The 22,739-nt window shown below is 42.9% G+C and overlaps 3 protein-coding genes and 5 non-coding genes across 8 annotated transcripts; 6 read left to right on the forward strand and 2 right to left on the reverse strand.

The window, feature by feature from the left end:
* Positions 1-290: 290 nt before the first annotated feature.
* LOC128299684 (trichohyalin-like) lies at positions 291-3,167 on the forward strand. Its single transcript, XM_053035716.1, has one exon. The coding sequence runs from the start codon at positions 356-358 to the stop codon at positions 2,255-2,257; it is 1,902 nt and encodes a 633-aa protein (XP_052891676.1). The 5' UTR covers positions 291-355; the 3' UTR covers positions 2,258-3,167.
* A 124-nt stretch (positions 3,168-3,291) lies between these two features.
* Positions 3,292-3,364, reverse strand: Trnav-cac (transfer RNA valine (anticodon CAC)). Its single transcript has one exon. It is a non-coding gene; the product is annotated as a tRNA-Val (tRNA).
* A 3,580-nt stretch (positions 3,365-6,944) lies between these two features.
* Positions 6,945-18,820, reverse strand: LOC128299685 (mitogen-activated protein kinase p38b-like). The gene is made up of 7 exons (XM_053035717.1): positions 18,117-18,820; positions 12,570-12,903; positions 11,988-12,222; positions 11,441-11,520; positions 7,347-7,501; positions 7,168-7,265; positions 6,945-7,090 (listed from the first exon to the last, which is right to left on the reverse strand). Exons 1-7 carry the CDS (start codon positions 18,218-18,220, stop codon positions 7,017-7,019), a joined length of 1,080 nt encoding a protein of 359 aa, XP_052891677.1. The 5' UTR covers positions 18,221-18,820; the 3' UTR covers positions 6,945-7,016.
* On the forward strand, positions 8,067-8,139 carry Trnaf-gaa (transfer RNA phenylalanine (anticodon GAA)). Its single transcript has one exon. It is a non-coding gene; the product is annotated as a tRNA-Phe (tRNA).
* Trnaf-gaa (transfer RNA phenylalanine (anticodon GAA)) lies at positions 8,763-8,835 on the forward strand. Its single transcript has one exon. It is a non-coding gene; the product is annotated as a tRNA-Phe (tRNA).
* Positions 9,244-9,316, forward strand: Trnaf-gaa (transfer RNA phenylalanine (anticodon GAA)). The gene has a single exon. It is a non-coding gene; the product is annotated as a tRNA-Phe (tRNA).
* Positions 18,821-19,199: 379 nt separating the features above from the next.
* Positions 19,200-21,166, forward strand: LOC128297759 (uncharacterized). The gene is made up of 4 exons (XM_053033451.1): positions 19,200-19,307; positions 19,384-20,277; positions 20,339-20,722; positions 20,795-21,166. Exons 1-4 carry the CDS (start codon positions 19,281-19,283, stop codon positions 20,993-20,995), a joined length of 1,506 nt encoding a protein of 501 aa, XP_052889411.1. The 5' UTR covers positions 19,200-19,280; the 3' UTR covers positions 20,996-21,166.
* Positions 21,167-21,336: 170 nt separating this feature from the next.
* Trnaf-gaa (transfer RNA phenylalanine (anticodon GAA)) lies at positions 21,337-21,409 on the forward strand. Its single transcript has one exon. It is a non-coding gene; the product is annotated as a tRNA-Phe (tRNA).
* The last annotated feature ends 1,330 nt before the right edge of the window (positions 21,410-22,739 follow it).

The following is a 22,739-nucleotide window of genomic DNA, read 5'->3' on the forward strand; positions in this document are numbered from 1 at the left end:
CACACATCGCGGTTGGCAACTTATCAATGAAATTCCTCGCTTGAAGCGGGATCCACGCTCCGGTTTCGATTTATTCGTACGATACAATTCGTACAAGTGAAGTGTGAAATTGAAGTTTAAATGTAATTTTTCAAGCTTCCTAATTCGATGGAAGGTTTTAGTTGTTTTTTCCTCTCCAAAGCGTACAGCTTGCTATAAAAGCTTGCCGTTGGTGCTGAGGACACCATCAGTTTCAGTTGGGAAGTGTTCGCACTAGCACCGGTTGGTGTAAGTCTTTTGTATAGCGGAAGTTAACCTACCAGTGGGCTCACAATAAAGTTGGTTGTGCTATTGTGCTTGAAGGTGTCAGTCAGTGATGGCTACCGGATACGTTAGGATGGCCAAAAAGGGAACCATTTTTATGGTAGTTTGTATCGGGCTGGTGGCCAGCGTGCAGAGTGTTGCTTCGTTGGCACAAGAACGTCGCAACCTAGCGGCGGAAGCGTGTACAGATGATGTCGGCGAAAGGCAGCACTATTCTGACCGGAGGATCGATCGCTTGGATCAAGATCAGGAGCAACGGCTACTGCTGTTCAATCGGCTGGATAGATATCGCGACGTGGAGGATCGGCACGAAAAGGTGAACCACCGTGGAGTTGATCGACTGGTAGACGTACATCGCCAAGAACGGTTAGCTCGCAGTGACACCGATCGTGCTCAGATCACCCGAGAACGTCGTGGAGATGAGGTAGTGCTATCTAGGCGTGAAAATCGGCTCGAGGAACGTGCAGAGAATCGTCGAGAGGTCCGCATGAAAGATCGCCATGACGAACGATTGCAGGACCGAGAACAACGCCTAGTAGAACGTCGTCAGGAAGATCGTCGTGTAAACGATCGTGACGAAAGACGCCAAGAAGAGCGCCGAGAACATTCCCGTGAGGACCGTCGGGAAGATCGCCGAGAAGAAATTCGAGATGATAGTCGAGATGAACGACGACGGGAAGGCCGAGCGGATCTGCGGGAAAGGCGTCAGGAAGATTCCCGTGGGGACCGTCGGGAAGATCGCCGAGAAAATCTTCGAGTTGACAATCGAGATGTTCGACGACAGGAAAGCCGAATGGAATTGCGGGAAGGACGTCAGGAAAATTCCCGTGAGGATCGTCGGGAAGATCTCCGAGTTGACAATCGAGATGGACGACGAGACGAACGTGTAGAGGAGCGTCGAGAAGCTCGCCGTGAAGAAATCCGAGACAATAACCAAGATGAACGTCGTCGGGAACGACGGGAGGATCTTCGAGAAGAACGTCAAGAAGATTCCCGAGAGGTCCGCCGAGAAGATCTTCGTGATGGTAACCGAGTAGAACGCCGACAGGAACGTCGAGAGGATCTGCGAGAAGGACGTCTTGAAGATTCCCGAGAATATCGTCGAGAAAATCGCCATGAAGATCTTCGCGATGCTAACCGAGACGAACGCCGACAGGAACGTCGAGAGAATGTACGAGAAGATCGCCGTGAAGATCTTCGCGATGGTAACCGAGATGAACGTCGAGAAGACCGTCGAGAGAATGTACGAGAGGATCGACGAGAAGACCTTCGAGATGATAACCGGAACGAACGTCGGCAGGAACTGGATCGCCAGGAAGACCTACGTCGGATGAAACGAGAGGATCGCTGTGACGAACGCCTTGAAGATCGCCGCGAAGACAACCGAGAGCAACGTCGCGAAAACATATTGGATAACCGACGAGCAGCTCGTTCAGAAGAATCTCCCGAGGAACGCCTTCAGGACCGTAGAGAACGTGCTGTAGAAAGACGCGTAGCTGCAGCAGAGGACCGTCGTGAAAATAGTCGACGTGAGCCAGAAACACGTCGAATTGCCGAACGTCGTGAAACTACTCGCAGAGAACGCACTGAGGACGATCCACGTAGAATGGAACGCAGGGAGAATGGCGAACTGGAAGAAGCCGAACGCCGATTCGAACGTGCGGAACGTCGTTTGGAAGATGATCGCCGCCGCCAGAACGTTGCCCATCGGGAGGCCGAAGGGCGTCGCAATGTTCGCGAGCGGGACCATTTTAACGACCGCTACCAAGGTGATGGGAAAATGGTCGCTTTCCAGCAGGAAAACGCTTTCCTATATCAGCTCATCCAAACTGCAGCTCTGGTGGGTGTTGCTGGTTACTGGCTGCTTAAGGGATCCGGTGCCGAGGATCTGAAGAAGAAACCCAACTCGATGGTGGAAGCCGTCCGGAAGCTGCTTGGGGTCGAACAAAAGTAAGGTAAATAATCTCTATTCACTATCATTGTATTATCCAGTGCATTTTAGACGTCAATGGTAGATGTGTAACCCTTAAAAAGGGGGGCAGGCAGGGGAGGAGAAACGCAGTCACCCACACACAGGCTTAACAGACAGTACAAACAACCAAACAAAACTATTTAACCTAATAATAGATCGATGTACTAATTACACTTAACCGGGTAATAGCCATCTTTTTCCAATACGTATCGCATCGTATGATTTTCTGTATGTTTTAACAAACCATTAATTGACCATCGGAGCAGCTGTACCAAAACTGTAGAGAAAGGCGTAGTGTACAATGTGACACTCGCACAATGTAGCGGAAAAACATCAGGAAAATGCGTGTGATAGTGAGCGGGTAGTACACGTTAAATATTTGGCTTTATGTTCAATATTCCATCTGGATCTGACCCGTAGACTGTATACATAGCAATCAACGAAATTATCTACTGTTAGAAACCAATATGATGGAACCCAAGTGACATCTAAAAAACCACTAATGCTGATGAATAATAATAAAAATATCGCTCCAAATGCGGCCTCTTCTGCTTGTAGTAACCTGAGGAAGGATATAGCTTTGCACTGTGCACATGCACGTTGTGGAAGATCATAGTAGCAGGTGTGTATAACCCACAGCATCCAATCCATATGTAACCGTTGAGCAGCGCCCGACAAAGACGACGTACAACGACAACGGGGCAGGATATTGTGGAACGACGACAACGACGATCCTAAGAAATGTCTAGTTATCCATGCGTAGTATGATTTATTGAGGGCATCCCTAGCTGCAGCAATCATAACGAAAGCTGTTCTGCTTTAAAAACAACGCAACCACATTATTTACTACCAATACGCAAAGGAGATAACAATAAAACTTAAATATCCTTGTGCAGCAAAACAATGTCGTACGTAATTAACTGAAGGTGGCCTAACATGCCAGCAAAATGAGAAAGAAATTATGCTCTGCGGTGTAATGGTGTTGAAGAAAACAGGAATAAAAAAAAAACTTCATCTGTTTCCGCCCGGGTTCGAACCGGGGACCTTCTGCGTGTGAAGCAGACGTGATAACCACTACACTACGGAAACCAGGGTGAGAAGTCCTCTCTCAAGTTGCAACTTAAATGCTTAGGCAGTACTTTTACATTTGCTACATTTACGAACATCCTCTATTTATGCATTATTAATTGTTTATATAACATCTACAACCTCTGCGTGCTAATAAAAATATCAATAAATATTCCGTTTCACAACATGGAAACAGAACATACATCCTTACATTATGTTTTCGTAAAAACAATCATGCGATTGAACAGCGGCGGATCAAACGGTAGGCGGAGTAGGCGGTCGCCTAGGGCCTCGCCGTGTTGGGGGCCCAAAAAATGTGTGTTGTAGTTGTATACATAGGCCCAGTCTCCTATGCCAGTGGGGACCCCGAAGGGTACCACAAGAGGCCCCTGGCGAATTTTGAAGTTGTGACAAAATGCCCCGGAATCGGCCAGCTTTTTTTTTCTCGCATAATGGCATTAATCACGTCTGCCTGTCTGTCTGCTGTCACGTCTGCAGATACAAATTTTAGCAGATGCATCAAGAGTGGCTTATGGTGCTTGCTGCTAGATTCGGGCTGAAAGCATGAAATGAGTTGCGATTTACTTGCTTACAGCAATTGCAAGCGCGAGCCAAGTATTGCAATGGTCGATCAGTATCCCTGAAAGAAAATCAACTGGTGATCGTCAAACAAGACAACATGCATCCTTCCTTGCGGGAAATGGGGCGTATTATTTCGGCACATCCTGGCAAGGACGCTGCGCACAGCATCCGGTAAACACGTCGTACGCGCAGCAAACCGGTTGGTAATGTTACCCAATCCAAATGGGCTCAGCAATTTGGATAAGAAGATTGGCACTGGCACTGAATAGAATGCAGCAACAAACCATGTTTATGTTTATTTACTTTCATAGTTGCCAGTGATAACAAGGCAAGGCACATACCCATATATACCCATAAATTCAATTTCTTTGGTGACCGGAATGTGAGAATTAAGGTATATTATACAAGAACATTCCTCTCACATTCCTATCAAACGCATTAGAGTGAAGGGGGAAAAGGCAAAACTGATCCTGCCTCTCTTTCGTATTTTGCGCCGTTCCGTCCGTCGAAAACGCTCCAGAAACGATGAAATTTTTGGGTTCCGACACCAAGAGAGCATGATAAGCGAAGAGATAGCACAAATTTCCGTACCACGTGGTATCATTTCATATAGCTGCACCCTTCCCTCTAGTGATCATTGCGCTTGATCCGTCGACTGATCTTTCCTCTCTTTCCGTTCGTCCAAATGTGCTAGCACCCTTATATGACTCTAACCAAGTTCATTTTTATGGAAATAACAATAAGGAGTATTGAAATCATATATTTATGTATGGAATCCTTCTAAACCCCCGGAAACTCCATGACGACAAGAGGTATAATTATTGCGAAATAACCGAACAATAAACAATACATAATGATTTCGGAAATAGTGGCACTGCACATTTCCTACTGCTAATAATTAAAAAACTGAACTGCTGTACAGTTTTGAGACGCACTGTAGGAACTGGATGGATGAAATGAGACGGAGTATTCTCCCCACAGTAGCTGAGCTATTTACTCTACCCATCGCTCTCCGGAGAGGACCCTTGTTTGATAGTATGTGTAACTAATAGCCAATCGTAGAAGATCTCTAATTGATCAATAGCCTCACAGTGACTGATAACGTGAGCAAACATCATATACAAACATGGCGGATCCTTGTGCGGATCGGATTGATGTTATCTCCTTTCATGGATGCTCTCTTGGTGTCAGAAATCACAAAACCGGTCGCTTTTGGCGTGTCCGATCGCATGCGCGGAGAGACTTCGACGAAAGGAAAAGCGCTTACAAATAATATGCAATGACGACTGAGATGACCGTGTGCTTCTCTAGCTTTTGTGAGCAGGACATTAAATACTTACGGCATTAAATACATTACAATAGGTATTTCATTAAATACTTAAATACACTTAATTCTTTCCATTTTGCTCTCTGTTGTCCCCAACAAATATTGTCATCAAGAAGAAGAATAACCATGTGGGAATGTGGGAATGTGGGAGGCAAACAGTACCGCTAGTCAATCTGCTGTTATATGTGACATGTTGTGATATGTGGTATTAACATCTATTGTACTGCTCTTTATCCGTATCGTCGTATGCTGAGCGGTGTCCACGTCCTTCGGGCACACCGGCACAGCTCAGCTCGTCGGTATTTTCATGCAAACTATATACTCAGTACATAACCGCATGCAATTATGAGGCGCGATCAGCATCTGCTGGTGGCGACGCTTTCTTCTAAACGCTTTTACGTACATACGTGTTTATATGATGTATATTTTGTGGACAATAGTGTGTTTAATAAAAGTTTATTTAATAGTTCGATCTTCGGATTCGTGGTTGAGTTGAGAAAAGGGATCAACGGCGGATCAAACAGTAGGCGGAATAGGCGGTCGCCTAGGGCCTCGCCGTGTTGGGGGCCCCAAAACATGTGTGTAGTAGTTGTATACATAGGCCCAGTTTCCTTATGCTAGAGGGGGCCCCGAAGGGTACCACAAGAGGCCCCTGCTGAAATTTGACCGCCGAACTACCCGTGGGATGATTCAAAGTGAGTTCAGGGGCCCCTTCTTACTGCGCCTTTAGCTTTGCCTCATTTCAAGGGCTTCAATGCCCTCCAATTCATCGTTTTTTTAAATTATAGGCCCCATTTATAATTCTACCATGGGCCTCCAAGGGGATTGATCCCCCACTGCGATTGAATTTGGCTGCCATTTATATTTAACGGTGCATCTTGATTTTAGCGTTACAACAAGTAATTTCACTTGCTAAAACAAGTTACTACAATTTCAAGTCTCTAGTGTTCGAATATTTATTAACCATCACAAAAAATAATAACAATTCCACATCCTGAAGCTTGTTCTGTTTTGTCAAAACACTTTCAATATGTCCAAATTTCAGCAACAAAACGTATTGTATAACATTTATTTTTAACCAAACCACTATACATGTAACACTGTAAATGTTTTTTGCTACAGTTAATTTGCTGGTATTTTTATTCCGTATCAAATAGGTTGTTGTTATGTGTTGTTACTCGAAGTACACTTCAGCGCTGCTTCTCCCTGGCGTACGGTCCTTTCCGTACCTTGTGGTGTATTATTGTGCCGCGCGAGTTTTCATAATCTCTGTATAACTTGTATAACTGGTAGTTGTGGCAAATAATCTTCGCCAAAACACGGGACGGGATGTTACTGCCTTACCGTAATCCGGTTTGTGTTTTTTTTTTCAATAAATTTACTACATCATCTGCCATCATCGCTTACTACACTAGTTGGTGTTAGGCAAAGGGAGTTTTGCCTTTCTTTCACCACTTCTGGTTTTGCAACTCCTTTCTACCACTTACTACCCGTACGGTGGTCCATTTCATCACACCACCTGAAGGCAAGCGTTAGACGCGATGCAATTATAAAGAAAATTTAAAAAGGAGTGTCCTCCCGCCTGACTGCTACTAGAGAACACATCCGGTTTGAGCCAATTTTATCCCGGGACATTGAATTCCCATTCGACCTTTTAAGAATACAATACAGTTCCGTATTTCTCGTTTTTGCATGATGAAAATGGCAACAGTCCGTCCTCCTTCCTTCCTTTGTTGGTATTTCCGATTCCCAGATGGGTACATCTTACGCCTGTGGTTCACCGCCAATGTGTGCGTGCTGCTGCGGGACAAAGTTGAGCACTTCCTTAAAGACCAGTTCTGAAGAAATAAACGGAATGAAAGTGTTGCGTGTTAGATTACTGTACTGTTGACCGGCTGCGGTGGTCAATTCTCACCCTTCCACCGTTCGACCGGCAGGTCCATGTCTTCGAAGCTTTGATCATACAGTGACGAGGTCGGTTCATCGGACGGATCTGCATACTTCTCCAAATAGCTGCAATGCGTAACATACAAAAATTATGAGTAATTTTGCCAAATTTCCGTGTAAAACTCGAACGTATGAAACTCTACTCACGGATGGGCCAACGCCTGTTCCGCCGTTATCCGTTTGTCTGCATCCAGTTCCAGCATTTTCTCCAGCAAATCGATGGCAAGCGGATTAGCACCACGGAAAACGTCACTGAAATTGCGCTTTTCTGTCCTCGGTAGTGATTTGATGTAGTGACGAGCCTGTGTTGTAGAAAGCAAGATAACATTCCAAACGTTAAGTAATGTTTTGAGCGGTACATGTATCAAACACAGTTAAACGCTATCTTGGGCTTAACTATTTCTTCCAAAGACAATTCAAAAAGCAAGAGCGCTACCTCTTCGCTGGTGATTTTTTGCATAAGTTCTTCGTTGGGCGCACCGCAGAAAAACATAACGCGTGTCAGATGGTCAATATCTGGGTGCAGATGAACAGTGCGTCATTCGTCGTCATCGAAAGTCATGGGTCATCAGTAATTCACGTAAACGGTCCAAAGAGTCGAAAATGGTGCGATAGGCAACCAAAGTGTGGCAGGAAACAGCGCCATAATTGTTTGGACCAAAGTTAAGGTTTCAACGTGACATGCTTCTTGTTTGATGTTATTGGCATTGTAGAGCATAAAGTTCCCAGTCATGCAAATCGTGTGTTAGTAAATAGATTGTTAAAATAGTTACTTTATCTAATAAATGAGGACTGAACTGTACACTGTAGAAGAATGATACAGCGTAGCGCAACGGGTAGTGCTTTTACCATCACCTCTCTCGACGCGCCGAAATAGCTCAGTTGGGAGAGCGTTAGACTGAAGATCTAAAGGTCCCCGGTTCAATCCCGGGTTTCGGCAAAGAGAAAACTTCTTTTTTCTCGTGTGCCTCAAGTTTTAAACGATATATCGATAACCGATCGATTATGTTGTGTTTTTATATATAATAATATATAAAATAACTTGATAGTTAATATATATAAAATATAAAATAATAAATATATATATTATATTTAATATAATAATATAAAACTGAAGAATAGACACAAAAGTGAGCATCACAATTGCTTTTCAATTTATTGACTAATTAATTCTGTCTATTAATTTCAAATTGTACCGTGAGAATATATTTTGGCACAACATAACGAAACACAAATTTGTTGCAAACTTTAAATATTATCCTTCAGATATCTTGACCTCCAAAAAGAGTCTCAGAGAAAATAGTGCGCTAATAAAATGGGGGGATTGCAATGTTTAAATTTGTGGATAAGATTACTATATTTAGAATCACAATGTAAGATTAAGATTAATTTCAATATTACCGTAAATTTAGATGACGAATTGATGATGTTATAGTAAAACCACACCTCAACAATTCTTGTTAATACATCATTTCGTTCAAAAATTTTATAATATAATATAATATGTATATCATAAATACGTAGGGTTTACCTATTGTGTAATAAGTTCCCCGCCCCCCACTTGCCGAAATAGCTCAGTTGGGAGAGCGTTAGACTGAAGATCTAAAGGTCCCCGGTTCAATCCCGGGTTTCGGCAGAAATTTCTCGTTTTTATTTTTTTTTTTCACTTTATATTATTATGTACTGTTAGTTTAAGAACTCCTGAACCTCTATCAGAAATAATAGTCATCGTTATGAACATTCCTCGCATTATAGTATTGCAAACATGAAAAATTCATACATTTTTGTAAAATCCTCAAAGTTATTCTAAATAGTTATGTGACCCAGTTTGACACACACACATTTTGAAGATATGTACCATGTAATTGTACATGACTTGTAATGTAATTCAAGTACTTGTGCATTTCCTCACAGAAGCACACAGCAAAGTGGATATAAGGGAGAACATCCCCTATCCAGTGACAGGTCTTCCTGTTTAATATGAATGTGCATGATTGCTCAACCACCTGCACCAGTATCGGTATAACGCACCAGCCCCCCACCTGCCGAAATAGCTCAGTTGGGAGAGCGTTAGACTGAAGATCTAAAGGTCCCCGGTTCAATCCCGGGTTTCGGCACAGAGTGTGAGAGAACTCTCTCGGTTCTTTTTTTACAATAATTCATATCCAATCAAACACGTTTGGTACACCCCCCCTGCAGTATATGAGTGTCTACCCGATTAGCAGATTTTTTACCAACTAACATCTATATTTCCTACCCTAGCTTTCGTAAGTTGCACGTGACGGTGTCAGAATGTCTAATTGATGTTCACTTGTGTTAACTAAACAACCATAAAAAGGCAACAAGAGGAGCAAAACTTGTGGATTTGATGTACGGTTACCCAACACGTCGAATACCAAATTGGGAAAAATAAACCACATGGGTATGTCCAAAGAAACCACCAACATATATGACAGATAATAACTTAATCAAACCCCATCTTTCTTCTCCGCATGTATGGAATGATGATAAGATAAGTACACTGGCGCACAAATACACACCCGATACCATGTGTCTGCGTAGTTGGGCGACATTTGTGGGAAATAGTGGTGTTGTTTCTCGTCTGCCCTTTTTCTGATAAGCGCAGTCTGCACATATTTGTACACCCGGTTTGCAATAACTTGCTGCTGCTAAAAGAACGCCAGTGAAATAGCTTGCCACCCCGCTACTCCACTGTTTGGGGCTGGAAAATCCCCGTCCGTCCACTCCTTTTCCTGTTTTTCACCACCCTTGATTACTTTGCAGGGTTCGCAAGTGCAGGATGTGCATTACTGAAGCATCCAAATCCATGCCGTAACACTTCGATGTGAAGTGGCTCAAGCAACTATCAGAGCAGAAAACTGTTGACGATCACAAGAATTTAAAGTGTTGTACATGACTTTTTATTCTGACCTATGAAAACCCTGCACATATCGATCGAATGAACGATTTGAATCCAAAGCTATAAGATGCTGCTTTGGGAGTCGTTGGAAAGACTGAATGCAATGAAGTAAGTGTGCGAATGGAGATGACCGGAATGGCAGCAGAAAAATCTCAACTATTAAGAAAAACGTGCAGGAATTTGTAGAATGTTGTACAAGTTGGGACGTACGGTCGAACGTACCCAATCCGTCCGCACTCCACACATTGTGTGCAGTAGCATATAAAGAAAGGCAAAGATAAAGTCAATCAGTGACGATTGGTTAACACAGTCTTAGCAGTGTGTGTTATGAGCACAATTAAAACTCAAATTAACTGCATTCTATCGGTGTTCGACGGACATACCGTGTATGACCGAGAAAGAAATGTTGGCCACTATTTGCAACTATTTCAAATTAACACGCGCGAAAACTGGAAATAAATTTGATTCATGATAGGAACGGACCATCCATTAAGACCCCACCCGATACAATTAAAATTACCCCGATGGATATTAGTTTTGCAAAAAAAACCGGAGCAATCTTTCAATAGCCCCAAACTGCCTCTTAAAACACCCTTCGCAATCGATCACCACTGGCACGATTTACCACTGGGTGGACAGATTGCGAACGCACTGTTTTGCGCCTCAACCCTTTGCACGGTTGACCGTCAGCTGGTGCGAGTAATATAATAAGCTCACCTTCTCGTCTGCCTAAAGCCAACCCGGGCTGAATCACTGTCGTCGTCGCGTAACCGTTTTTTCTAATCACGTTTGACAGCAAAACTCAGTGCTCCGATCGGACGATCGCTAGAGTGCTGGTTGGTTGGAGATACTGAAGTTTTTGCTCCAACCAGCGTTTACGGCAAAGGGGGTGTATGATGTGTGTTTCAAAAGCGGACTATTAGCTACGCGTTTACCACTGGACGTACTTGATCCGCGCACTTTGAGTGATTGCAGTGCAGATTATGGGTGGTCAATGAACAGCGGTCGGTAAGGGGGTTTAGGTTACACACTAGCGCTAAATGCATTGCTAGCAGCTCCCAAATACCAGTGTCTTTGACCTTTCTAGTAGTCAATAATTAAAATGCTATCCTTTTGCAATTTGTCACATTTTCTAAACCTAACATCGATCGTACAAATCCAGCGTAGTGAGGTGGTTGGGGTTGGGTTAAACCAAATCAAACAAACTCCCAATGCGTGCTTAATATTAATACCCGTGTGTAAAGCGTGCAAAAGCTCCTGAAACCTCCAAAGTAAAATAGCTAAAAGTAAGAAGAGAAAAAAAACTAATATATTTACTCACACTTTCGGAGGAGATTTTCGCCATAAACTCATCGTTCGGTGTGCCGAGTATCTCCATGATAAGGTTTAGCTGGTGAATGTCTGGTAAGATGAGTTTGGGCGAAATGGAGGGAAAACAAACACGTATCGAGTCGGAGTGAAAGAAAATCACGTTAACATTATGACCCCGGGTCCAGCGGGAATATTAAAGTAGAGAGAGTAATACACTATATGCTGACTAGTAATGCATGGCTGCACAACATTTTGGTAACCATATCTGACACATAAAGAAGAGCAAAAGATTTGTTTTGCGGAAAGGAAACGAAACAAACAAAGGAAGTTCGACGGAAGGAAGTAAAGGAAGTATGGCTTAAACAGCTTAGAGCAAACAGAATATTTGTTTTTGGAAATGAATGTATATCCCTTAACCCGCGTAATGTAAACATGTTAGAAAGGTTAGTCTATCGCACAAAGCCAGGTTAACCACAAAGCTTATAGACGTAAAGAGGTTAACACAAACAACGCTATGCAAACATGTACAAAATGCTTTTGGATGGAAAAAAGGATACGGTCCGTGCCGGGGAAGAGTGTCCGGCCGGTTAGCAGCTCCGCCATGATGCACCCGACCGACCAGATGTCCACCGTTTGATTGTAGTGCATCCAGTTGAGCATAATTTCAGGCGCTCGGTACCAGCGCGTCGCAACGTAACCGGTCATTTCGTTCTCGGTCGGTCGGGCCAATCCGAAGTCCAATATTTTCAGCTCGCAATCCTCATTCACGGCAATGTTGGACGGTTTCAAATCCTACGGATAGAAGGGGTAAAGCAAACAGAATTGGTATGAGGTTTTGGTCAGTCAGTGCGACGAAAAAGGGTAATGATTGTCATGCAGAGAAAGGAGGTAATGTGGTAAAGTATTGATTCAATTTTTAACCAAACAGAGGCCGAGCCGGATCAAGGACCCATTCGTGTAGGGGCCACCGCCCGCCATATCCACACGTCTGTCTTCTCTTATCACTCTGTCAAATGATTTTATTTTGACACGCAACGTACCCGGTGGCGCCGACACGGTCCACACACACCAAATCACCATTGGCATGGTGTTGCATGAGCTGTGAAGGTAATATTGTTCGATAACCGGCAGCAACCTACCCGGTGGATGATGCCGGCACTGTGGATGTACTTGAGACCGCGCAGGATCTGATACACGAGGAACTGGACGTGCTCGTCCGAGAGGCGCTGGGTGCGGATGATGTTGTTCAGGTCGGCGCCCATCAGGTGCGTGACCAGGTAGACCTGCTGGAACGATTCGAGCGTGTTGTCCCCGGGATGGAACACGTCCAGCAGGCCAATTATGTTTTCGTGGTTCATGTGCTTCAGCATGCGCAGCTCCCGGTAGGTGCGTTTGGCATGTATGGCCGACTGGAACGGTCGGGCCAGCTTCTTGATTGCCACCTTTACATTGTGTTCCGTGTCCATTGCCGAGCTGGAAGTGGGTGTGAGAAAGAAAAACAAATTAATTCCAGGCCATGAAAGGACATTCGGTAGTGGAGAAATACGCTTCAATCATAATGCTTGGCAAATAGTGGTGCGTGATCAAACCTAATGCTAATTACGCAACGATAAAACATAATGTCAGACAGATTAGACAGCGACAGTGGACAGTTTAGAAATCCCTGAAAGTATACAATTTATCAAATTGCCAGTCAACCGACGGAGAAATTGGGAGAATTCGCCAGTATTTACCCAGGGAAATTCCCGCCAGGGCAGAACCAGTCAACACAGAAGAACAATTTGGAAATTTGCAAAATCAAAGAGTGATAAAGTGTTAAAGATAACACAAGAATCACGAAAAAACTGAGAGAAATCTTTGGAAAGATTCATTAAACTTAACGTTAGTCATTTCAAGAAGGTTTAATAGAAAATATTTATATAATTATGACTACCAGAAGAGCTGGATATTAATCAATTAATTGAATACAGAGTTCATTATAATAATAGTTGAACGAGACACTAAGCATTTCATGTGATGTGTATCATCGCTATATTGCGTGAAGTGTAATGGGGTTTTAATGATTGAACTTATGAAATGTCTATTTAATGATTATTGCACATGAAATTATCGAGTACGTGTAACAAAAGAACCATAATTTAAACCATTATTGTTCCTATGGTTGTGCAATGCGATAATAACGTGGACGACTCATACAAATGACGCACAAGTCGACTTATTTTGATTGTTTTCATCAACTTTTCGACCATTATTCCCCAATTTATACAAACATAAATTCAATTTGTTTTTATCTGCTGTACCAAACTGCATCAAAGTCGCAGCGTGTTTGGCGGAACTAGATGTACACACAGGTGGCAAACCAACTGACAAACCAACCGCACACAAACACTTGCCCGAAACAAAGAAAACCGAACCTTTCTTGCGCGTTGTTCCAAAACATTCTATAATTTTGGCGAACATCTTAGCACAACACCGCACACCACAGTGGCGTACCTTGCGCCACAGAGACAATTAAAGATAGGTTGTACCATTGCTGTCTGTACCTGTGAGCGATGGGCCTAGGGTTACAACCACCCGCCCTACAGCACCGGGCTGCCGGCTACGGAACGCGTACACCCAGCGTTCACGGATAGCATCCATTTGTTTATACGTTAGTTTAGCCGTTTCGTGTTATTTATAGCATTTTTCAAACCTCTCCTCCGCGGGGATTCTCGAGGGGCAGCAGCATCATCATCACCGTCATCATCTCGAGAAGTCGTCAAGTAAAACAAAACAGTTACTGCAGGCTAATTATTCACACCTTGCTGCCCGGTTAAATCAAACTCGCTTCACGTCCTGCCGCTTCGTCCTTCCTGGTGTTTTTGGCCAGTAGCGTAGCAAGAAACACAAACTTCGCATCGATTCGATGAAATGGTTCGTGGGAAGTTAAAGCAGGGCGTACTGTACGAAACCAAATTTGAAGTATGCAACTCTCATAATTTTTAATGCAACCTGGACTAAACTTCCAGTAGCGAAACACCCAAGACGCAATTTCTGATCGATTGCATTTGTTTTTTTTGTTTGTTTGTTTGTAAATCATGCAAACAATCTTCGTCGTACTCCGCGCGCCCATCATACCTTGCACACTTGGCTATTAGTCGCACTTCGAGCAGCAGTTCAATTGTTGCAAATTGACCGCATTTTACGTTTCACTTCGAGGAGGTTTCAATGACAAACGCACACGATGCACTAAATTGTCACAAGATCGTTCGTGTGCGCGACCTATCGGTATCGGTGATTCACAAACGACACAACCACTAGTTGTCGTGTGGTCTATTTGTATGGAGAGTGACCAATTGCGTTAGCGGGGCAGTAAATTTGATTATTGGAAACTCGGCGCATAATATATTGACCGTATGGAGGTATGGATGGCAATATCATCCATCTTCAACATTAAGCCCGTGAGCGGACCGGAAAAAATTCTTGAATCTCCAACAATTCATGATTCTCTGAAGTTTCATTGATTGAATCTCTGAGTTTCCGAACTCGGGTGATGCCAAAAGGCCTCCTGGTCGTATTACTCGAAATCGAGTGATGTCCTATACAGAAAGTACGAGTATCTCATCTTCAGCGGTCCCACGGAAACTATAGGTAGTTAAAAAGTAGTTGAATGCAAGAAAATAACATGAAACTCTGAAAAATTTATCTCCAATAATACATGACTCCCTGAAGTAACGTTAACTTCTGAAGATGAACCTTTTAAGATTCTGAGAGTTGATTAATCTTTAGGAATCGGCCAATAATTCACAACTTATCCCCAATTTCAAAATTAAAGAATCCATGAAGTTCCGTGGACTTCTGAAGATTTGTAAATCGTCAAAGACTCTGAGAGATGATTAATATTTAGGAATACTTGAATAGCAAAAGATTGACGAATCTCTAAACAATTCACAATTCATATCCAATTTTCAAAATTCTTGATTAATCTCTGACCATTCGCATTCTGCATTTAGTTAAGGGAAGTGTGCATACCGGTTGTGAAATCTTGCAGTTAGTTGAGCAATATTTTGATGAATGAAGTTTGTTGGATTTAGTTAAAAATCTACAGATATTTACGAATTCTTATAATAATAATTCAAAGCAATTCATTCGGATTAATGAATTGATGAATCCGAATCAGCTCCAGCGTAAGTTGCCAGTTATGGTACGGTGTATGTCTCACGATGACAACGGAATATTGAGATTCCTTAAACTATTGCACTCAAATAATTCTCTCCCTATCAGCCAGCATATTAATGCGTTTATGCTACTAATTGTAGTATTAAAATGGACCAGCCCCTAAGCAGTCCACCTTTCTAAACCATCAACAAAAGCCATTATCAGTAGGAAACACTTCCCCATTCCGACTGATGACAGTAAGGAAAGATTACGGGTGTATTGGCCGGCAATAATTTCCAAGCAAACAGCATTGCAACAAAAAGGAAAGACCCATTGCGGTTTTAATACAGATGTAATGTTTGCAAATATTTGCGTTATCATGCCGGGTGCTGATACCAGATTGACCGTCCCGCGAAAGGTTAGAAATGAGTTAAAAGAATTATTACTAATCGAATACCCCAGCAAGGCTCGCGATATACGAACATAACACGAACGTAAACATTAAACACAAACAAATTTGGTTTCTTGTTCGTTGCTCGAAACGGGAATGAAGTTCAAGAGGCGTGTAAAATAACACACGTCAAGTTAAAATGTCAACCTCTGCCGACTTCACCATTCGCACCAGCGTAAGGTGAAATGGCAGTGCGCCATTTAATCTTATCTGTTTCCATACCAATGAGATATCTAAAATATATAACGAGAGCCCACGGTTCGGTAGAAACATACAATAACGCTGTGAAGCGAAGTGTCGCTTGCTCGCTTACGTTTAATTTATTTACAATAATTATTTTACTTCCGCTTTACGCTTTTGCAGCTGGATGTAAGTTTTATTTACTTTCGTAGCGGGTGTGCACTAAATAGTAAATCCGGTACACCCGAACGTTCGTCATTACGCCAAGGTCACGAGCATGGCACAGATGGAAGAATTCCGCCGTCCCAACTACATCCCGTCGCACAAAAACCCACACACAATGCCATTTGGAGGCTGGAGAAACGCAGAGACGAAAGGCGGCATATGTACGTATGTTATGGCTCCAATCACGCTCCACGACGGGGATCGTTGTTTCTTGTGCTTTGTGATCGTGCAGCGAAAAAAATGTTGATCAAAATCTACTGCCTGCCCACTATTAGGAGGTTCTAATAGAATACAGCCACTCCTTCCACACACTTCTGTGTACGGCATTGTTTGAAAGTCACGACCATATGCGCTATCATACCCGTTTATGTGGTGATCGACTGTTTTGACGCTGTTGGAAATGGGAAATATTCCCTCAGATTTATTACTTTTTACAGCTACTTGTTTTTAGGAGTTTGAGGCAGCATTGGACAGTGTTGGAAATAGGAATGCATCACACGGAAATCCGAAAGGGACTGGTAGTGCATCGAATGCATCGCATTGCATGTTACCAATTGTAGTGCCCAACCAAACCCCAAAACATCTCATCCAAGTAAACAATGATGCTGTGGTGGGTGTGTATTCGTGTTGAATGCCGATGGGAAGTCGACGGACCGACGACGCAACATACTACTGTGTTGGCGATCATGACAATGTGCGTTTGATGTTTAGTTTTGCTTTTTCAAACTTATTCAACATCGGGGATTTGTGATCTGTGAAGCTCCGTGCGAACCGGTTTGTTGTGCAAACAGTCAACACAAAAAATGGAAATAACATGCGGAACAGACGCGTAAGCGCCTACACCACGTATGTCAATTCGGCGTGGAGATGGGACCGATCACTCCAAGCGCTGGTGTTAATGTGTATTTTTTGTGCCAGGTTCAGGTTGCAGTTTATAGAAGGCATCAATCGATGGCATCATTCCGCTGGCGAGTTTAATATTATTCATCATGTTTAAATACTTCACAGACCAAAGGGAGATTTTGCCAACGTTTAGATCCAATGCACGTATGGCTAACATCTCATTAGCACACATATTATGCAAAAGCACATCGGGACAGAGTACCTTACAGCAGGTTGACTCTCGAGTAAAATCAAGCCCCAACTCATGTTTCAATTTGTTGCAAAATAAAAGCTCTTGAATTAGATCTGAGTATGAAGGTTAAAAGCGTTCGAAGACGATGCACACTGGTGGATCCATCCAGATCAGTACAAATTTCTAACAAATCATCTCAAATCCTTATTGGAGTATCGAAAAAAATGCTACCCACATTTAAATGGGGAATTCTACTCTTATTATTGTACTCGCTCGACAAATCTTATAAATCGTCCAAAAATAGAGAAAAAAATGTGAACGTTACTCAGTTGCGCACCTAATAGGAAGGGAAAAGAGTAATTGGTGGCGACTGTATTGCTATTATCTGATGCCACAGCTCAAACAGCATTTTAACATTAATTAGATGGGGTTCGCTAGTTGAGAATAACCAGCTCGCACTGAAGCGATGACGAAATAAAGCCGTTTTCCGGTCCATTAACCACCGGTGTCGGTATATGGAGCTTTAAAAACAAGGTGTCAGCGCAATAAACATCTACGAAAATAAGCGAAACAGATTGTAAATTATTCAATGGACTATTTATTGCATACGTCACTTACCACACCTGACCGTAAGCACCGCTACCGACCGGGGTCAGCACCTGATACTTTTCCGGAACTTCCCATTCCGTTTTGTTGATCTCGGTTCGGTAAAACGTGGGCATTCTGAAGCTGCTGTGATATTTTCTTTTCTAAGCCGATGGTTCTATTTATTACGGAACAGATGTACACGCGACATACGCACAAGCACACGCAGAATTGCCACTTTTATCTTCACCGGGCAACTTTGGCCCACACGCGCAAAACGCACCGCAGGGACACGGACACACACCTTTTTAGTGACACTTTTGAATCGGTTTCAGCCTGGCACCCTACTTTTCTTTTCTTCCTTGTCGACAGATATCGTCGTTACTCCCAGTTTGGTTTTGCGATAAGAAACACTCACACACGGCAGCAATTTGGCTTATCTTCACAAAATCACCGAGGGGCAAAACCACACCGAGAAGACAAAATCCGATCCACCGGATTCGTACTTTTCACAACTGCAGGTGTGAATCGCGGAACTGCTTTAGCGCAAATACGCACGCCGCAGCATCGCTTCCACCGCGCGAGGTACGGTGGCTGGCCGTGTGAATTTAGTACGAACGTCACCAAAATTTGCGGAAACGCAAACGGCGGACAGCAGCACTATACGCAATTGCGAAGCAAGAAAAATGAAAGGCCAGGCAACGATTCCGGCAGCAAACACAATTCACTTCTGTGCCTTCCCGTCGTTTGACTGCGATGGGTCGCTTTTTTCAACGAGACCCAAATGTCATCAGCACAGTTTTTAACGAAACTTCGTTGGCAAAGGGTTATACAGGAGAGATGAGGTTTGTTTTGGGAAATAAAATTAAATGTATCAACAGAAGGATAGGATTCTGGCAGGATGCATTGAGTCTTTTGTGGTAATTTCTTCACAGTTTGAACGCGCAAACATATTTCTTCTGCTCCAAATCGAATAAAATCCGTTAACGAATGTGGATTCGGCGTATTTCTAATTTATGTAAATCTTGAACACAGCCGTACGTCAAAATTAACGACAGTTTTTAACGAACCCGTTACTGCCCGCTTTATGTAACGCATAACGTGTTTACAGTTTCGCCCAACGCTTCGCTAGCCCGCACACGAGTGTCTCGCGTGTTTACGTGTTGGCCTCCCTTCGCGACAAAAACCTGAGGGCAAATGGATTTGAACTCTCTTCCAAACGAGGTAACGTAATGAAAACTGTGTTTAGAAAATCCCTTATCTAGTGAGTGTAATTCCGAACGTACCTTTTCGGTTTCAGGTGCTCTGCTGTATTTTTGATTACCTGCCATGGAAAGATCGACAGCGTGTTTCGCTGGTGTGCAGCAGATGGAACGACATTATCAATTCGGTTCACTATCTACGTCGCCAGAAACTGGTGCTCTACAACTATGGCAAGGCAAAGTTTTTCTCCGGTGTCGGGGTGCAGCTGCTGTGCCGTCAAAAAAGCATCGAATTTTACTCGAACGCCATGCTGGACACTGAGGAGTTGCTCGACACGATCATAAAATCGTTCAGCACCGGGTCTGCCATGGTTCAGTCCTTGTCGTTGTTTCTACGCTCGGAGCATAAGCTCGCGTTCGGGCTGGTGGTGGCCAACATTCCCAACTTGCTGCACCTGACCGAGCTAAAGATATCCGCCAACGAGGCGCTTACGAACGGTGTCCACATCGACAGTGCGTGCCTCGAGAAGATCAACATTTCGTTCTATCAAAACTCACTCTGTCGGCTCAATACGCCACGATTGCATACGTTGCATCTGACCGTACGGTACCGCAGCGAAATGGATCTGTTAAGCACGGTGTCGGCGCAACTTATCGAGCTTAAGGTGTCGTTCATCTCCAAGGATCATGTGGCGCAGCTGTTTGGTTGCGATTTTAGTTCGCTGAAGGCGTTGAGTATCTTGCTGGAAAATGACAAATACATATCGTACAGTGTGTCGCCGGTACTGCTTAGACCGCTGGACAGAACAGGGATATTTTCCAGAAGCATCGTAGGACTCGAAACACTACGCATCGTCGACATATGTAATATATTCGACTTCGAATTCCTTCAGATGTTTTCGTACGCAAAGTCTCTTAAAGCTCTCACTATCAACTACTTCAAGCTGGTCGGTGAAGTGAGCGAGCTTATTAACGGGTTTAAGGGACTTACCGTAAGTAACTTGCGGCAACTGCCAGCAACGTGCGCTCGTTCACTCGTTCCTTCTCTTGCAGTGTCTTAATCTAGAGGGATGTCGCAAAATGGATGCAGCGAAAACGTTGGAATTACCCGGCCTACAGACACTAGTGATGCCTTACAAACAGCTCTCACTGTTCAGCGGAACACCGATGAGCATGCTTACGACGCTGTACTACAACAACGCCGCGAAGGACCAAACCAACTTTGTTAAGCAGATCGCAAACGCTTTTACGAATCTGACCTTTCTCTGTCTGCAACACTTTGACAACGAGCTCGACACGAACGCGTTTCTGCATCTGAACTTGTTGACGAAATTGCGGGCGTTAGTCATACAGAACATGTCAGTGAACAGCCACATATTTGTCAACTGTCCCACGATGCTGCAGCTCGAACGGCTGGTAATGGATACGATCGTGACGGTAATATGCTCCGAAAGCCACCGATATGTAACCCCAATCATTGTTAACCTTCTCCATTCATGCCTTTTGCAGGAAGTGTCTATCCTGGATGTGATACCGGCCCGTTTCCCATCGCTGCAAACGTTCGTCATCAGCAACTGTTTCCTGTACCTGATCCCTAAGGATAGTGCCAAATGTTACATGACGTTTGACGATTTGCGCCGCCAGATGCACTGCTGTCGCATATCGACAAAAGATTCGACCATTTTTACCAACCACGCTAAGCAATGCTGAAAGCAAAGGGATGTGTGTGCAGATGTAGGTTGTAAGGAAGGAATGTAAAAAAGGAAACCTATTCCAATTTGAAATAGGAGACGTGATATTAACAGTAAATGGACGACAAGCAGGGTTGTATATAATAGCACCGAATAGCGTGCAGTCTGTGCAATATATTTTTTTGTTTCAATATTATACAGTGTATTGGAAAAAAAGAGCTTTCCTTATATGACTTATTTAAATCGAACTTAAGTATTTCTTTTTAGAAAATGTGATGGTAAGTTTAAGCAAGCTGCCGCAAGCAAAATTGTATTGCTCGAAGGGTTATATTTGTGTTTTAGCAAGAGAGAACACAAGGCGCCGAAATAGCTCAGTTGGGAGAGCGTTAGACTGAAGATCTAAAGGTCCCCGGTTCAATCCCGGGTTTCGGCAGACTGACTTTTTTTCTTTTTATTTCGAATTTAAATGCGGGTGGGATGTACGTATTATTATTCATTTGTGTATCATCTTTAATTTTCTTTTAATCCTTGAGTTGTTAACCAAATTTACACACGTAAGTTAGCAACCGGCATACCCGGGTATTCCATACGTTTTTACGTATACCACTAACGGTTTTCGTAGCTAAACAACGCTTTCTATCTATTTATATTCTTGCAAATCTTTGTAAATCGGAATGTTAAATGAATATAGAACTATAATGCAAAATTATATACATTGTTTTAAATCACACGTATTATAATATAAAAAAGAAACAAGTAATCATTAGTATATTCGTAATGAATCATTCGGGGATTATTCGTAATTAATGAAAAAATAAAATGGAAATATATTCCACCTGCAGGCGTGGAATAAATTTCCCCATCACTGTTGCATTGCATACTATCAAACCCGTGAGAGCGATCGCTAGTAAAAACTAGGCGTGGTTTATTCCAAACTGCAGGTGTCACCTCTTGAAAATCATTCTCCCCTGGTGTCGGAAATCTGAAATCAAGCTGGTTTGTATGGAATTTCGTGCTAGTCGATCGATGAAAACGTTTTGAGCGACAGATGAGGGATGCTTCCCATTTCATCCATCTCACTTGCGCTGGCGATCGCTCTCACGGGTTTGATAGTATGCAATGCAACAGTGATGGGGAAATTTATTCCACGCCTGCAGGTGGAATATATTTACATTTTATTTTTTCATTAATTACGAATAATCCCCGAATGATTACTTGTTTCGAATATTATTACTTGTTTCTTTTTTATATTATAATATGTGTGATATAAAACAATGTATATAATTTTGTATTATAGTTCTATATTTGTAAATGTTAATTCCGATTTAAAACGATTTGCAAGAATATAAATAGATAGAAAACATTGTTTAGCTACGAAAACCGATGAAAATTATGAACGAATTCTTGTGGTTACATGCACAGAAATGTTGTAACTTTGGTTATTGTACCCAACAGTGAAGAGGTTCATATTAAAATTATTTATTATATTTTTTGTTCATCGGGAGTCATGGTTACTCAATCAACACTGCAATGCGCATTTTCGTAATGTTTCTACTGAGTTCAAAGAGAGAGTGTTTCAAACCAAAATTAAGCAAAGCAACAAAATATGTGTTAAATAGTAAAATAATAGTTTTCAGAAAACCTTCGTAACCCAGTAACTTACGCGTTTCATCGCACCTTTGGGCTCCTAAAAACCGTTGAACCGTGAAGCGCTGTAGTGCGTTCTATCTGGGAATTATTTTCTTTCAACCAACGCGACCTCA

The sequence above is a fragment of the Anopheles moucheti genome, chromosome 2 (assembly GCF_943734755.1).
Source record: "Anopheles moucheti chromosome 2, idAnoMoucSN_F20_07, whole genome shotgun sequence".
Lineage (NCBI taxonomy): Eukaryota > Metazoa > Arthropoda > Insecta > Diptera > Culicidae > Anopheles > Anopheles moucheti.